Source organism: Arachis duranensis, chromosome 3 (assembly GCF_000817695.3).
Source record: "Arachis duranensis cultivar V14167 chromosome 3, aradu.V14167.gnm2.J7QH, whole genome shotgun sequence".
Classification (NCBI taxonomy): domain Eukaryota; kingdom Viridiplantae; phylum Streptophyta; class Magnoliopsida; order Fabales; family Fabaceae; genus Arachis; species Arachis duranensis.
In genome coordinates, this window is record NC_029774.3 from 17,555,882 (window position 1) to 17,574,453 (window position 18,572).

At 36.5% G+C, this 18,572-nt stretch overlaps 1 protein-coding gene across 1 annotated transcript; it reads right to left on the reverse strand.

The window, feature by feature from the left end:
* Positions 1-8,595: 8,595 nt before the first annotated feature.
* LOC107474574 (protein GAMETOPHYTE DEFECTIVE 1) lies at positions 8,596-12,030 on the reverse strand. The gene is made up of 6 exons (XM_016094198.3): positions 11,367-12,030; positions 11,145-11,222; positions 10,946-11,026; positions 10,227-10,381; positions 9,329-10,134; positions 8,596-9,098 (listed from the first exon to the last, which is right to left on the reverse strand). The coding sequence occupies exons 1-6, from the start codon at positions 11,793-11,795 to the stop codon at positions 8,977-8,979; spliced, it is 1,671 nt and encodes a 556-aa protein (XP_015949684.1). The 5' UTR covers positions 11,796-12,030; the 3' UTR covers positions 8,596-8,976.
* Between the last annotated feature and the right edge of the window lie 6,542 nt (positions 12,031-18,572).

Genomic DNA, 18,572 nt, shown 5'->3' on the forward strand with positions numbered 1-18,572 from the left:
AAGCTGAATTGAATAGAAGAACAATAGTAATTGCATTAATACTTGAGGTATAGCAGAGCTCCACACCTTAATCTATGGTGTGTAGAAACTCCACCATTGAAAATACATAAGAACAAGTTCTAGGCATGGCCGTGAGGCCAGCACCCATGATCTAAGATAGCATAAGACTAAAGATAGCTACCTAGATAAGAGTACAATAGTAAAAGGTCCTATTTGTAGAGAACTAGTAGCCTAGGGTTTACAAGGATGAGTAAATGACATAAAAATCCACTTCCGGGCCCACTTGGTATGTGCTTGGGCTGAGCATTGAAGCATTTTCTTGTAGATACTTCTCTTGGAGTTAAACGCCAGCTTTTGTGCCAGTTTGGGCGTTTAACTCCCATTCTTGTGCCAGTTCCGGCGTTTAACGCCGGGCAGTTTTGAGCTGATTTGGAACGCCAGTTTGGGCCATCAAATCTTGAGCAAAGTATGGACTATTATATATTGCTGGAAAGCCCAGAATGTCTACTTTCCAACGCCGTTAAGAACGCACCAATTGGGCTTTAGTAGCTCCAGAAAATCCACTTAGAGTGCAGGGAGATCAGAATCCAACAGCATCTGCAGTCCTTTTCAGCCTCTGAATCAGATTTTTGCTCAGGTCCCTCAATTTCATCCAGAAAATACCTGAAATCACAGAAAAACACACAAACTCATAGTAAAGTCCAAAAAAGTATACTAAAAACATACTAAAAACAATGCTAAAAAGCGTATAAATTATCCGCTCATCAACAGGGCAGGAATGGCTTAGAGGATGGAAAGGAAGCATGTAAAAGTGGAAGGAATACAAGAAGTTGAAGGAACTACAAAGCTGTCAGCCTGATCCTCTTGCACTAAAACGATCATAACTTGAGCTATAGAGGTCCAAATGATGCGGTTTCACTTGCGTTGGAAAGCTAACGTCCAGGGGTTCGATTTGATATATAATTCGCCATAGTGGCCATACAGATAGGTGACGCGAACGCGCACTCTACGCGGACGCGTCGCATCTGCGAATCTCATTCCACGCGAACACGTGGATGACGCCTCCGCATCACTTTCCCGCGGCCTGTACGTACCAGATTTCAAAATTAGCGATTTCTGGGTTGTTTCCGACCCAGTTTTCGGCCCAAAAAGCACATATTAGAGGCTATAAAGTGGGGAAATGCATCCATTCATATTTATGCTTTCATAATTCACTTTTTAGGATTTAGATGTAGTTTTTAGAGAGAGAGGCTCTCTCCTCTCTCTTAGGATTTAGGATTAGGATTTTTAGAAATTAGGGATTTATCTCATCTTCATACCAGGTTCAATATTCCTTTATTTTGACTTCTCTTCTACTTTGAGATACTTTAATGCTTTTATTTGTATTTGATTTATGTTATCCAATTGGCTTATGAATATTGTCCATGTTAGATTTTATTGCTTTGAATGTATGTTATTTGAGGTATTTCTGATCTAAGATTCATATTTAGCTTTTTATATTATTGGCTTTAATTGATTAACTGGAAGCTCTTGAGTTACCAACTATTCATGATTGATTGTTATGTCGGCTAATTAACTGGAATTCCACTAACTCTAGTCCTTCCTTAGGATTTGGCTAGAACTTGGGAAATCCAACCAATTGGTTCACTTGACTTTCCCTTGCTTACGCAAAGGTTAACTAACCGGGATTAATTTCCATTCTTATAGGAGTAACTAGGATAGGACTTCCGAATTTTCATATCTTGCTAAGAGTTTATTTTATAGTTAATCATTTATTTTATTTGTCCTTTGATTTACTTGTTCGCCACTTTCAAAACCCCAATTTACAAAACCCGTAACCAATAATAAGAACATACCTCCCTGCAATTCCTTGAGAAGACGACCCGAGATTTGAACTCGGTTATCAATTTCAAAAGGGTTTGTTACTTGTGACAACCAAATGTTTGTAAGAAAGGTTGATTGCTTGGTTTAGTAACTATACTTACAACGAGAGTTTACTATAACTTCTAAACTATCAATCTTCAGTTCTTCAGTAACACAAAGCTTTTGGTCTTCTGTGAACTTCGTCCAGGGGTTGTCTTCTTTGGTGGTGAAGGAGGAGGTGAGGTGTGAGACTCCTCTTCTTCTTCCATGACTGGTTCCTTGTTCTTTCCAAATTTTCTTCTTCCTGAGGTTTTCTGGGCTACCACTTTACTGCGCATTGTGTCGGTTTGTTTGGATGGAGGTGAGTGAGATGAAGATGTGGAGTGTATATGAATGTGTGTGTGGGTTTGAGGGGTTGAGAATGGAGGATTTTTGGGTAAGGGGTTCGGCTACTCCTCCTTAGTGCAACTTTCTTTTTCATGATATGAAGATGGTGAGTGGAGAGGGAAGATGAAGAGGGGGTCGAAGGGAGTGGTGAGTGGAGGGAGGTTAGAGGTGCATTAAATACTAATTGGAGAGAGATAGTGGAGGGAATTAATGACCATCAAAAGGCGCGGTTATTAACCAAGGAAGGATTTAAAAATTAAAAACTGAAAGATTTGTTCCTAGAATCAAGGGATGAGAGAAGGATAAAGATTTGATTTGACACACAATTCCTTCCATTGATAAGATAACATCCAAAATCATGATTAAGGCAAACTCAAACAAAAATGGGTCAGACCAAGGTCAAAGAGATTTTGGGGGCCAAGATAATTAATGTAAGCGCTGTCTCCCCCTGTCTCATGGCCCATTCATCATAGCCTGAAATTTGTCTCCTGTTTTTTCACGAGACAAAAACAAACAGAATCAGAAAAATTCACAAGTTATCAATAGAACATAATTCTATCATTCCCAAACTACTTCTCAAAGCACAGAATCTGTCTTCACACAAGGGCTTAGTAAAAATATCCGCAAGTTGATCTTCGGATTTTACAAATTGAATATCAATAGTTCCCTTTTTCATATGTTCTCTAATGAAATGATATTTTATTTCAATGTGCTTGGTTTTTGAGTGCAAAACAGAATTTTTTGAAATATTTATAGCACTCATATTGTCACAAAACAAGGGTATACTATTGATCTTTAATTTGTAATCCTCAAATTGAGTTTTTAATCATATTAATTGTAAACAACAAGCGGAGGCAGAGATATATTCAGCTTCGGCTGTGGATAGAGCTACTGTGACTTATTTCTTGCTTGACCACATGTTGAGTGAGCTTCCAAGGAAGCAACACATGCCTGATGTGCTTCTTCTATCCACCCGATCTCCCGCATAATCTGCATCACAAAATCCTACTGCACAAAACTCATTAGATTTTGGATACCATAGACCATAATCACTAGTTCCCTTAATGTATCTAATGATGCGTTTAACCGTTGAAAGATGGGATTCTTTTGGGTGAGATTGAAATCTTGAAAATACACCCACACTTTGAACAATGTCCGATCTAGAGGAAGTAAGATACATAAGTGATCCGATCATTCCTCTATACCTTGTATCAATAAAGCCATTAAGGAAAGCACATTTAACATCCATTTGAAACATTTTGAAACCCTTATGGGCAGCATAGGCAAGAAGCAACCTAATTGCTTCCATTCTAGCTACCGGAGCAAAAGACTCATCAAAATCTATACCCTCTTCTTGATCGTAACCTTGGGCCACTAGTCTAGCCTTGTTACGAATAACTTTTCCATCCTCACCAAGTTTATTTTTAAAAACCCACTTAGTACCTGTGACTTTCTTACCATCCGGATGAGGTACTAGTGTCCAAACCTCATTTTTGTCAAATTGAGCCAGCTCATCTTGCATAGCTTTGACCCAAGATGGATCTTCAAGTGCTTGCTTCACATTGTTGGGCTCCATTTGTGACAAGAGAGCAAAGTTGCTTGGTTTGGATTGCCTTTTAGATGAGGATATTGTTGTTACACCTTGTGAAGGATCACCAATGATAAAGTCATGAGGATAACCCCTCATGGACTTCTATTCTCTTGGTTTTCGGTTTGAAGTTGAGCCTTGCTGAGCCTTATCACATTGGTCTGTTCCATATTCTCTTGCTGGCTCAGGAGACAAAACAGAAATGTCTCCTCCATTCTAATGAGACAAAATTGGACAGACAGATTCTTCATTTTGAACATACTTGGAATTTTCTTCATTGGTTTCTTTATTGACCACTTCTTCACAATCTGACTCATTTTCTATCACAGTACTGGGAATTAAATTAGAATCACAAAAAGATACATGTATGGATTCCTCTATTGTTCTATGTTCTTTGAGGTAAATTCTATAAGCTTTGCTAGTGGTGGAGTATCCAACAAACATTTCCTCATAAGATTTTGGATCAAATATACCAAGATTTCTTTATTGTTAAGTACAAAACATTTGCATTCAAAAACATGAAAATAATTAAGATTAGGAGGGTTCCTTTCCATAGCTCATAAGGAGTTTTCTTCAACCCTTTTCTAATGATGGTCCTATTCAAAATATAACAAGCTGTATTTACAGCTTCAGCCCATAGAAATTTTAGAACCTCATTTTCACATAACATAGCCCTAGTCATCTCTTGAAGGCTTCTATTCCTTCTTTCAACAACCTCATTTTGTTGAGGTGTTCTTGGGCATGAAAAATTATAAGCAATTCCAAAATCATCACAGAATTTTTTAAAGTCTTGGTTTTCAAATTCTTTTCCGTGATCACTTTTCAAATGGGCAACTTTTAAATCTTTTTCATTTTGAATTCTTTTGCAAAGGGTTGAAAAAGCATGAAAAGCATCATTTTTATGAGCAAGAAAAAATACCCAACCGAATCTAGAGTAATCATCCACCACCACTAAATCATAGTGTTTACCTCCTAAACTTTGAGTTCTTGTTGGTCCAAAAGGATCAATGTGTAACATCTCTAATGGCCTCTTGGTTGAAATTCCATCTTTTGTTTTAATAGAGGATTTTACTTGTTTGCCAAGTTTTTCTTATCAAATTTAATATTTGGAATTCCTCTTACCAAGTTTTTCTTAACTAGCTTAGAAATTTGGTACATGCTAGCATGACCCAATTTCTTATGCCATAACCATTTTTCAGATTCAAGAGAGGTAAAACATGTTACTTTTTTATCTTTCAAGTCCTCAAGAGTTAATCCATACACGTTATTACACCTTTTAGCCTCAAACAAAATATCTCCAGATTTTTCACATACAACTAAACACACAAACTTTCTAAAAATAACTTCAAAACCTAGATCACACAATTGGCTAACACTAAGTAAATTATGTTTCAAACCATCAACAAGAAGAACATCATTTATAGAAGATGAGAAACTTTTACCAACTTTTCCAATGGCCACTATTTTTTCTTTACCATCATCACCAAAAGTGACAAACCCTCAATCATACTCATCAAACTTTATGAAAAAGGTTGCCTTTCCAGTCATATGCCTAGAACATCCACTGTCCATATACCACGTATTGTCCTTCCGCTTGGATGCTAGGCAAACCTACAAAATGAGCTCAAGTGACCTTAGGTATCCAAATCTTCTTGGATCTTTTTATGTTAAACCATCTCCTATGTCCCAAGCCATTGTAGTCAAAAACAACTTTGTAAACTTTGTCACCAATCATTCTTTCACCAAAAAAACATTGAATGGAAAAGTGGCCATTTCGGTTGCATAGTCTACAAAATCTTGGAGTTGCTGTTTTGTTAAATCTTGTTGGGTTTTGAAATCTTGTATCATTTGAAGATGAGGCTATGTTTTCAAAATAAGGTTTTTCAACAGATTTGAAATTCTTGTGAAACCCCAAGCCAGCTTTATCATATAGTGGTTTTTGACTAGCTAAAATTTGATTTAAATTTTCAGAACTTTGAGTAAACTTGGCTAAGTCATTTTCAAGATTTTTTATCTTTTTCAGCAACTCTTCATTTTCTTTAAAATAGTTTACATATGCAACAATAAAATGATCACTTTCATAACTTCTAAGTTGAGCTTTTAACTGCTTGTTTTCTTCAACAAGTTCAACAGCAGTTTCGGCCTCCCTTAGTTTTTCTTTAAGAAAACCATTTTCAGCTTTAAGAATGGTGATTTGCTGTTCAAGATCTTACTTATCAAGAAAAAAACATCTAATTTTTTCAGAAAGGTGGTCTATCATAAGATGAAGATCTTCAGTGTCAGGGTTATGAAAGACTACATGTTCAATGTGATCTGCCATAAGACATGGTTGTGACTTGGTCTCTGATTCTTCATCATCGTCCGAGTCATTTTCCAAATCTTCCCATGAAGCCATCAGTCCCTTTTTCTTTCCTTTCTTTGACTTCTCCTCCTTCTTCAACTTAGGGCAATCAGATTTAAAATGCCCAGTCTGTTTGCAGTTGTAACATGTCACCTTGCTGAAATCTTTCTTTTGTTTTCTTGAGCTGCTTCTCTTGCCTCTTTCCTTGAACTTCACCATTTTCCTGAATTTTTTGGCAAACAACACAAATTCATTTTCAGATGAATTATCACTGGATTCATCATCCAGGGGGTTAGTAACAGATGTAAAAGCAATTCCTTTTTTTTTGAATCTTTTTTCAAATAAGTGTTTTCGAAAGCAAGCAAATTTCCTCTCAAGTCATCATACATAATGGAATCTAGACTACTACTCTCAGATATGATTAATGCTTTAGTTTTTCACTCTTTAGTGAGACATCTCAAAACTCTTCTCACAAGCACAGAAGCAGGATACGTAATTTTCATAGCATCTAAGCCAACAATGATGATGTTGAATCTTTCGAACAGTTCATCAATAGATTCTCCTTCCTTCATTGCAAACATTTCATACTCTCTATTCAATATATCTACCCGGGTCTTCTTCACTATGGTGGTTCCTTCATGGGTGATTTGAAGTTTGTCCCAGATTTTCTTTGCCGTTGTGCATCGTGGTACCCGTCGGTATTCCTCGAAACTGATAGCCCAGTTGAGCAGATTGATAGCCTTGGCATTGAGCTCCACCTTCTTTCTGTCTTCTTCAGTCCATGTTACTTCAGGTTTGAGAGAGATTACTCCTTCTGCACTTGTGGTGGTTGAAAATTGAGCACCTTCCAGGATAATTTTTCAAAGTCTGTAGTCCATTGCTTACACAAAAATCTTCATTCTCTCATTCCTGGTTTTGTCTCGTGACCAGCCAGGAGATATTTTTCAGTTTTGTCTCCTATGCAACAGAAACAAAAATGGAGTAGAAGAAAGAGAAACTTACACCAAGATATATCCTGGTTCAGCTGCAAAGTGCAATGCAGCCTACATCCAGTCTCCATCACAATAATGATAGAATTTCACTATAATCATCTTTGATTACATACACCAATTCTCCCTAGGAACTACTCTTCCTATCCGGGACAAGTCCATAATCTAAACCTAAAACTGAACTTGACTTGGTCACTGCCAAGCTTTCAACTGCTAAGTGCTAACCCAATTTGCAAGAGGATTCCCACAGAATCATGAAACACAACACAGATGTACAAAGGACCTCTAGGACATCTATGGCTTTTTCTTTTAATTTTGCACACTCTGTCTTTTTTTCGCTCTATGACTTTTTCATACAAACCTCACTGTTTGCCTTTTTCCATGAGACTCAAGACAGACAAAATTAAACAGAAAAATACAAAATGAAGAACATTGAAGGAGAAGAACTTCTGTTAGCTTAGGTAGCTATGTGAACACTGTGCTTTTCACTCTTTTCCTTACTTCAAGCCCTGGTTGTTCTCCCTTATTTATAGAAGGGAAAGCCTCCACGGTTGAAACCATTTTAACCAAGCTAAACTTCTTCTTCAAGAAAACCGATTCGGCCAGAGAGAGAGGAGAGGAAACTGAATGCTTTAACCAACATACAATTACCTCTGTGTCTTCCCTTTACACCAAGCTTCATCAATCCGAGCTATCCCTCCTTGCTTGCACTCCAAGAAGGACTCCTAGCCCCTGATGCTTCTTGATGCATGATAGCTTCTCCTGCTCAAACTTCTGCATCTTCTCTACGTAGCTACAGTAGCTACCTCTCTGTGGTGGTTGATCAAAAGCTGAGACAAGTCATCCTTTAAGGATCTTCTTCTTCTGACCAAAATCTTCCTCTTCCATTTTTGGTATGGAGAGCTTGAGCTTACTTCACCAAATCTTACTCTTATTTGGTGAAGATCTCAGCCACAACATACTTTTTGTTTTCTTTTTCTTGCCATCATTGTGATGGTCTTGTTGCATCTAGCTTCTTCTTCATTACTCTGATAGCTTGCAAAAGCCTCCATGCTCTCTCTCTCAAGTGACCGAATGAAAAAGAGAGATGAGAGAGAAGAGAGAGTAAAAGGAAAAGCAATCAAATGAATTTGAACAAATTAATTAAAGATGAGTTGATTTTGCTTCCCTTTTACTTTAGGTAGCGTGTAGCATTAAGTGCTAGCTAATCAATCCCTTTTTCTCTTTCTTATTCCCAATGTCTGTATTAACTCTCCTTGATAAAATTTGAATTCCATCACATGATAAACAAAGGAGATCCATTGGAAGCATTAAACAAAACATTTGTTTTCTCTCAATATTGGTTTCAAACCAACTTTAATGGTCTTGGAGCAAGAATTTCAATTAGGCTTGTATCACAAATTCTAGCCCAAATAACATAACAACAATTCAGCCACAAGGATCAAAATAATTTTGTATTAATACTGAATGTATTTTTAATACAATTGGGCTTGCAACAATTTTTCTTTTCTATTTGGCCCAACATCAAAATCTGCACAGCAAAATTATTTTAATTAACATATATGAATTGAAATCTAATTAATAATTTTGCAATTAATCAAACTAATAATGTTTAGTCATCACTAATATTAATTTAGAGTTTTCCAAACTCATCAATATATATGTGTGAAATGACATCACAGTTCAGACATTAACACGGCGAATTCCACGATATAGTATAAATAATGCAAAAATTACTTAGATGTATGAAGCTCCTCCTAGTGAGGATTTAGAGATTGAAGAGCATAAAGTGTAGAAGACCGGGGGGATTATTCTTGCTGAGTTTTGCTCCTCCTTTTTCCTTTCTTCTTAAAAGGCATTCGATTTAATGATTGTTTAAGTGGGTCAAAAGGTGGTGCAGGAGTTTTTTTGCGCTTCTCTCTTGATCGACCTACAGAAAACGAAAAATGTTCAGGTGTTTATACATATATCACGAAACTTATAACAGGAACATGTTAGACGATGATCAAAGGGAAGCTATGAATTATAACAACCAGAAAAATGAAGTGAAATCAAACATATTGATCGAGTTTTGGTGAGTGGGGCTAATACCAAACAAACTACATGATTGAACGATAATTTGCAGTTAAAAGTAAAGATATTCTTCATCAAATGGACTACCTGATATGGACTCAACTGGGACTTGATTGAATTCGGTGCTCACTCCACCAACAGTTTGATCTTTTGCCGTCGCATGTTGCAATTGACGTGTTACAACTGCAGAACCATCCTCTTCAGTTTCCATCTCATCAAGTCCAACAGCATCAGTTTCAAGTTTACCAGCTTGTTCATCATCACAGTTGGCATCTTGCAGAAATTTCTGCTGATCGTCTTTCTCATTTTGTATCAAAGTATCCATCGTGGTGCTGAGAGAGCCCAAGTTTGATTGTGAAACATGTGCTTTTGATTCAATGGTAGTGCAATCGACACCCAAATCAGTAGAATTTTTTTCTAACTCTCTGGCACAAGTAGGATTGTCCAACTCATTAGAATTGTATGTTGTCGTCACTACCTGGTCTGCTTCCATAGCATCAGATACTAAGCTTTCACCTTGCCTGATAGGCTGCTCAGTTGAGTTGTTAATTGCAGGTGTTGACTGACTGACCTTTTCACCATCTGGGATAACGGTGGAAGCATTATTTGCAGGTAAGAAATCCTTCACTTGAAAACCATGAAATGACATGCTGCCAACAAGTGAAGCAAAGTCAATGGATTTCTCCTTTTTTGATGCTTCAGAAGATGATGATGAAAAACGCTTTGCCGAGTCATTCAAGGGGATGCCACCTTCACTGGAGAGAGGATCCCACTTTAGTAACTCTTTACGCAGATCCTCCTCAGAATTCGATGTTGCAGTTATTGATAATGGTTCCACTCTTATTGCGCATTTGTAAAACCGTCTTTTCCTTAAAGCTTTTACCAAAAGATTCCTGCAAACATTCCGAATGATATTCAAAATATCTTAAACCCTTGCTCCCGAAAAACCAAAGGCATTATAAAGTATTAGCGCAAGTTTTCCTACCGACAATTTTTAGAAATAGCATCTTTAGCTTGCTCCTTGGACAGTCCCAATAATGATAACAAGTTTGCGACATCACAAGGTCCTCTAAGATCATTCACTGAAGGAGCCCCACTTGAAATTATAACATTTCTTCTCCGAGTCCACTCCATCAAACACTACACATTTAATCAGTATGTCAGTTTGCATGTGTCCTAATGTCAGTGTTACATAGAGTACCTAGAAACAAATCGAGGTCTATCAATAGTGATAAGTTATCAGCCTACTCTTAATTTGTCGCTTGTAAATACTCAAAAATTGCATCTTGCAAACAAATTCAATTCAAAACACAAAATCTTTCTTAATCAACAAAAAGACAATGTCAAGATAGTATTGCCCTCAAAACTAAAAGCAGCATGCCTGAATGTAGAAGAAATTCTACTTACGACTGACGCCACACACTTGATGAAGTTTTATCTACACAATACAAATATAAAAAATAGTGTAATTGTCCCTTATGTTTTCGAAAAGTTTCAAACATACTCTTGTTGTTTTATTTGATTCAATTTTGTCCCTATTATTAATTTTTTGATGGTCAACCAGCAATCAAAATTCTTTTTCCGATTTTACCCCTCTATACTCATCATCATTATCATTCTAATCAACCTCAACACCATCATCATCATGATCATTATCATCATCAACTCCAGAAAAAAATGAATTTTTCAAGGAAGTAGAGTTACCTTAGCACCGTAGATCCAAGGCCTCCTTATTTCGGCATCAGTTAAAACACCAGAGTAACTGACTTCAAAGCAGACCCCTCGCTGTTTATACATAATAACAACCCACAGAAAAAAATTAAATCAACTCTGTTACAACGATTCACTTATCACACTAAGCTTTTTCCTCGTTCAAGTAGAAAAAAGAGTGCAGAGCAAACACCTCAACAGCGGCTTTAACCATGTTCTGCTTAATTTTAAATGGCAACTTCTTCGAAAAATCAATCGTAATGATGTCTACCTGCAATCACTTCAGCATTCAAAAGTTAACCACTTACCTCTATCCATAAAATTGAACTCCTATTTCGCTGTTAAACTTTCACTTCACCGATTTAGTTATAAAAACAGTTATAACAAACTCTAACTAACTAACTAACAAACTAACCTCCGATCTCTGGCATGCCATATCGAATGTGATCTGATTGGAGGGCTTAATGGCGACGAGGTCGTAGGTCTTGAGAATAGGGTTATCGCAGTAGGCTGCGTTGATTTGGAAGGGATTGTCGACGCAGACGGTGATGCGCGTGTACTGATGGAAAGGGGTAGACAACGGGATACGGAGGAGGTCGCGGTGGAGCTTGGCGGAGAGTGGGAGAGAAGGGAGGATGTTGAGGAGAGAGGAGATGGAGAGAGGTTTGATGGAGCACCGCAGTTTATCGGAGAGGACACCATCGACGGTGCGGTTGTAGGCGATTCCGGTGTAGCCAAGTTCCATGGCCTTCACGGCAATCTTGGTGCGGTTAGCTTCAATGGAGGTTGTGCCGATGCCTGGTGAGGGTTTCTCGTACGTGACGTTTAGGTCGAAGAACTCCATCGGTGGTCGCCGGGGACCTCTCTACACCCCCAAAGGTCTAATTTATCGGTGAGGGGGGTTTGAGGGTTTTAGGAGCTGCCTCACTCCAGTACACGGTTAGTATCAATTCTTTCTTTCCTGTGTAGGGTCACGTGACAGTGCGCAATTGCACTTGCAACACCCAGTTTTCCTTTTTTTTAATTGACGCTGGCATGGCCCGAAAGAGAAAATCAAAATCCAGCAATGAGCCCCGATTCAACATAGATTAGAACCTGCTAATTGTCCAAACAAAAGAAAAAACATAGAAGCTGCTTAGGGTAAATAGATTGGATGAAATCTGATTGGGCACAGGTCGGTTTGATTCGGAGTTGCAGTAAAATAAAAATCGAACAAATTATATTGTAATTAGTTTGGTTTTGTTTGATTTTACATTTTTTTTAGTATATATCCAAACCAATAAAAAATAAATTGGTTTGGTTCGAATAATTAAGTAGCCAATGAAATAAAAATTCAAGAGAAAAAATAATAATATTGAGAGTGACTACATTTAAAAATAATGTACTTTCAATAATAATGTTATTATTACTCTATTAGGGTTAGTTTTCATCATTTTTCATGCTACCCCAATCTTTACAGAATAAGAATAAGAATAAGAATAAGAATTTGGAATTCAAAATTCAGAATTTTAAAATAAACTAATTGAAGAAAAAAATTAAACAGAATAAATATGACAACTCAATTTCTCATAACAAACTAATTAAATAAAAATAGACAATATAAAAAAATTAAGACTTAACAGAAAAGATTATTGGAGAGCGTTACACGCAATGAAAACACCCTTACCTAACTAAAGAAATGGAGAAAACGACTATGATTATAAAAAAATTAATTTTTATTATCTCTAATTATTGAACTAGAATATTATTTTTGAAAATAAATTTTAGGTTGATAATTAAATAGTATTTTTATAGATATTATTATTGAATTAAATTTGATTTTTAATTAATACTCTACTTAAATTCTAATTCTCAAATCCAAACCCTAATTGACACTAACTCTAACTTAGCCACCGCCTCACCGTCACTCACCTCTCGTATCCCACTCCTCACCTAACACACACTTCAGACCAACACACACACACACACAGAGGAAGAGAGAGATCCGAGAGTGAGGCTGCGATGGGAAAGAGAGAAGAGAGGAGGGGGAGTTGCTGCCACCACGCCTAGCTGCTGAAGCACAGTCGCCGAACACGGAAGAGATAACCAGAAGTGAAAAGCATAACACGATGGAGCGGAGGAGGTCCCGTGCTGCCGCTGCCATCGCCGTTGCTCGTGGGGTCAAGCCTGTCGCCGATTTGGACTGAGGGAGAGGAAGACGCCGGGAAGAGAGAGAAGGTGATAGTGGGGAGGAGTTTTGTTATCGTTGTAGTTTCTGTTGTTATGGTTTAAGGTTGCCGCTGAGCTACATGCGGTTGTTGGAGATACTCCGCTGCCGTTCTAGTTACCGGGTATGGCACGGGTGTTGCCAAAATCAACTGATGGAGCTACTGCTGCTTAGTTCTTGATTCTTGCTTGGTACAGTAAACTGTTCTTGCCTTAAAACCCTTTTCTGGAGCTACACAAGTCCAAATGGAGTGTTCTCAATGGCTATGGAAAGCTAACATCCAGGGCTTTCCGGCAATATATAATAGTTTATACTTTACTTCAGAATTGAAGGCCCAAAACTGGCGTTCAATGTCAGCCATCTGCCTTATTCTAGCATCCAAAGCCCAAGAAGGTGCCCCTAGCCAGCATTCAACGCCCTAGAGCCTTCCTAGCACGTGTCTTACTCTTTTGCTCAGCCCAAACACTCACCAAGTAGGCCTCAAAAGTGGATTTTCGCACTAAAAGACTGTTTTACCCTTTTTATGTAATCTTTAGTCATTAGTTTAGTATTTAAGGGAGAAGATCACATAGCTTCCAAGGATCTTCCAGCATATTTTCGAATTTCACATTGTATTTTCTATCAGTAGGAGTCTCTAAACCTTTTAGGTTGAAGGGAGGAGCTCTGCTATGTTTTATGAATTAATAAAGTATTACTGTTCTATCTCAATTCGTGTTTGATTCTCTATTCTAAGATGTATCTTCATTTTTCATCATTATGAATGCGTGGAACCGACACAAGGTTATCTCATTCTAAATGGGTTCAAAGTGAGTCTTTCATCGAAAAATGATGAACCACTAGCTTGATTATACATCTCTTAGACGGCTAATCCACGACTTCGTTGGAAACTTCTCGAGACACCAGTTCAGCCGAGGTAAGGGAAGATTAGAGTCTTTGTGGTAGGGGCTAGCACCAAAGGCGCAACATTCTCTGATCCGAAAGATTCGACCTTGTATGTGGCGTTTTGAGTAGGATCACTAAGGGGAATGGACTACAGGAGCTTCACCCTCAATCAGATTTGATCACATACAGCCTGACATAGAAGACATCATTCACAGTTGGAGTAGACAGTAAAACCGAATTGATCTAGAAGAACAAAGCATCTCCAAGCCTTAACCATCTTCTTATCGTTGCATTCACCTTCAATTGAGTAACGTTATCTTTATTTTACTTTTATGCGCTTTAAACAAACAAACAACTTTTCTATCCGCCTGACTAAGATCTACAAGATAACCACAACTTGATTCAAGCCAACAATCCTCGTGGGATCGACCTTGACTCACTCAGGTATTACTTGGACGACCCAGTGCACTTGCTGGTTTAGTTGTGTGAAGTATAATTCCGCGCACCAAGTTTTTGGCACCGTTGCCAAGGATTGTTCGAGTTTAGACAACTAACGGATTATCTTGTTGCTTATCTTAGGTATTGTCTTTAATTTTTGAGTCTTTTATTTTTCTTTTTTCGAAAAAATAAAAAAATAAAACTTTTTCAAAAACCTTTACTTTTCTTTATCAATCTTTATCTTTTGTTTGAGTCTTTGTTCTTGTTCTTGTTTGAGTCTTTTTCGAATTTCTTGAGTCCTTTTCCAAAAATTTTCAAAAATAGGGTCTTTTATTTAAGTCTTGTGTCAATCTTTAAGTTTGGTGTCTTCTTGAGTCTTTTCTTTAAAATTTTCAAAAGTAGTGTCCTTGATTTTCAAAATTTTTAAGTTTTGTGTTCTTTGCATGTTCATTGTTTTCTTTGAATTCTTTGAGTTTTGTTCTTGGTATTCTTCTTGATCTTCAAAGTGTTCTTGTTTTTCTTCTTGTTTAGATCTTAAAATTTTTAAGTTTGGTGTCTCTTTGTGTTTTTCTTTGCAATTTTCGAATTCTAGGTGTCTTAGATCGAAAAATTTTAAGTTTGGTGTCATTTAGTTATTTTTCTCTTTCTTCATTAAATTCAAAAATAAAAAAAATAAATATCTTTTCTTATCTTTATTTATAATTTTCGAAAATCTTGCCATTTTAATTTAAAATTTTTTAAATTAGGTGTTTTTTGTTGGTCAAGTCAAGATTTAAATTTTAAAATCATATCTTTTTCAAATTACTATCTTATCTTTTTATCTTTCTTTAAAATTCAAAAAATCTTATCTTATTTCAATTTCAAATTTTAAAATTTAATTTTAAAATTTCAAATTTCAAATTTCAAATTTCAAATCTTATCTCTTTCAAAAAAAATTTCAATTTTTTTCAAATTCTTATCTTATCTTTTCTAATTTTAAATTTCAAAATCAAATCTTTTTCAAATCTTTTCAGTTTCTTATCTTATCTTTTCTAATTTCCAATTTCAAACTCAAAATCTTTTCTAATCTTTTCAAAATTTCTTCTCTCTCCTAATTTTTGAAAATATCTTCTCTATTTTCTCTATCTTCTTTTTCGAAATTCATAGTTTAATTTTCAAATCTTTTTAATTAATTAGCTTTTAATTTTCGAATTCAATCAATAAATAAAATATCTTTGTTTCTTATTTCTCTTTTTTTATTTCCAAATTTTGAATTCTCTAATCCTCATAGCCTAATTCTTTCTTTATTCTTTCTATCATCATTCTTCTTTCTTCTACACATCTCACAAGGAGTCCTCTGTTCTTGAACATAGAGCTCCCATTCTTCTTCTTTCTTATCTTCTTTTTTCTTATTTATGACCAGGCACAGAGATAGAGAGCCTCTCTTTAAGCTAGATCCTGAACCTGAAAAAACTCTAAGGAGGCATTTACAACAAGCTAAAGTACAGCACTCCGGAAGAAACCTCTCAGAAAATTTCGAACAAGAAGCTGAAGACATGGCAGACAATGCTAATAATGGAGGAGATGCAAGAAAGGTACTTGGTGACTACACCATACTGAAAAGAACTAAAGATTGACGGTTTAGAAGTTACAATAAACTCTCGTTGTCAGTATAGTTACTAAACCAAGCAATCAACCTTTCTTACAAACGTTTTGGTTGTCACAAGTAACAAACCCCTAAATAAATTGATAACCGAAGTATTTAAACCTCGGGTCGTCTTCTCAAGGAATTGCAGGGAGGTATGACTTATTATTGGCTATGAGTTTTGTAAATTGGGGATTTTGAGAATGAGGAACAGGTATGATAAATGACAAATAAAATAAATAAATGACTGTAAAATAAACTCTTGGTAAGGTATGAGAAATTGGAAGTCCTATCCCAGTTATTCTTATCAATTATGATGAGAATTGAATTTTTCTCCCACTATGTTAACCTCTAACTAAGAAGGTAAGTTAAGTAGATGAATTAATTCAAATCCTCAAATTCCAGTCTTTCCTTGGAAAAAGTTAGAATTATTGGATCTCAAATTAATTCTTGAAGAATTCTAATTTTCAGTCAACAATGAGTTTGATAACTCAAGAGTTACCAATTAATCAACCAAAACCAAAAGGGAATAAAATCTACTTGAATAAAAATAATTTGGATAGAGCACAAACATCAATAACATAAATTAGAGAAAACAATCATAAGTCTGAAATACCTCAAATTATATTAAATAGAAGGTTAGATTGAACATAGAAATCCATAAGCAAATTGGCAACATCAAATAATCAACTAAAGTGATAAATAAAAGTAGAAAATAAATTAAAGGAACATTGAACCTGTGATGAAGAAGTTGAAATCCTAAACCTAATCCTAATCCTAAATCCTAAGAGAGAGGAGAGAACCTCTCTCACTAAAAACTACATCTAAAACTAAAATTGTGAATTGATGAGCGGATAATTTATACGCTTTTTGGCATTATTTTCAGTATGTTTTTAGTATGTTTTAATTAGTTTTTATTATATTTTTATTAGTTTTTAGTTAAAATTTACTTTTCTAAACTTTACTATGAGTTTGTATGTTTTTCTGTGATTTCAGGTATTTTCTGGCTGAAATTGAGGGTCCTGAGCAAAAATCTGATTCAGAGGCTGAAAAGGACTGCAGATGCTGTTGGATTCTGACCTCCCTTCACTCGAAGCGGATTTTCTTGAGCTACAAAAGCCCAATTGGCGCGCTCTCAACGGCGTTGAAAAGTATACATCCTGGGCTTTCCAGCAATGTATAATAGTCCATACTTTGCCCGAGATTTGATGGCCCAAACCGGCGTTGCAAATCAGCTTCAGAATTCCCAGCGTTTAACGCTGGAACTGGCATAAAAATTGGAGTTAAACGCCCAAACTGGCATAAAAGCTGGCGTTTAACTCGTTGGGGGTGAGGAGCTCTGCTGTGTCTTGTTGGATTAATGCAATTACTACTATTTTTTCATTCAATCACGCTTGCTTCTATTCTAAGATATCACTTGTTCCTAAACTTGATGAATGTGATGATCCGTGACACTCATCATCATTCTCACCTATGAACATGTGCCTGACAACCACCTCCGTTCTACCTTAGATTGAGTAGATATCTCTTGGATTCCTTAATCAGAATCTTCGTGGTATAAGCTAGAACTGATGGCGCCATTCAAGAGAATCCGGAAGGTCTAAACCTTGTCTGTGGTATTCTGAGTAGGATTCAAGGATTGAATGACTGTGACGAGCTTCAAACTCCTAAAGGCTGGGTGTTAGTGACAGACGCAAAAGAATCACTGGATTCTATTCCAACCTGATTGAGAACCAACAGATGATTAGCCGTGCTGTGACAGAGCGCGTTGAACATTTTCACTGAGAGGATGGGAGGTAGCCATTGACAATGGTGAAACCCTACATACAGCTTCCCATGGAAGGATTCTTGCGTGCTTGAAGAAGAAGACAGTAGGAAAGCAGAAATTCAGAAGATAGAGCATCTCCAAAACCTCAACCTGTTCTCCATTACTGCAAAACAAGTACTTATTTCATGTTCTTTTAATTTTCACAATCAACCCTGATAATTATTGATATCCTGACTAAGAGTTACTAGATAACCATAGCTTGCTTCAAGCCGACAATCTCCGTGGGATCGACCCTTACTCACGTAAGGTATTACTTGGACGACCCAGTGCACTTCCTGGTTAGTTGTGCGGAATTGCAAAAGTGTGATTGCAATTTCGTGCACCAAGATTTTGGCGCCGTTGCCGGGGATTGTTCGAGTTTGGACAACTGACGGTTTATCTTGTTGCTTAGATTAGGACTGTTTTATTTCTTTGTTGGTTTAGAGTCTTTTATTTGAGTTCAGTTTCATATTTTAAGTTTGGTGTCAATTGCATGCTTTTGTTTTTCTTTTAATTTTCGAATTTGCATGTCCTTAGTCTCTTTTTGATCTTTAAAAATTCTAAGTTTGGTGTCTTCTTTGTGTTTTCCTTTAGGTTTTCGAAAATCTGTGTCTGATTTTCTAAAAATTTTAAGTTTGGTGTCATTTTGTTGTTTTTCTCTTTC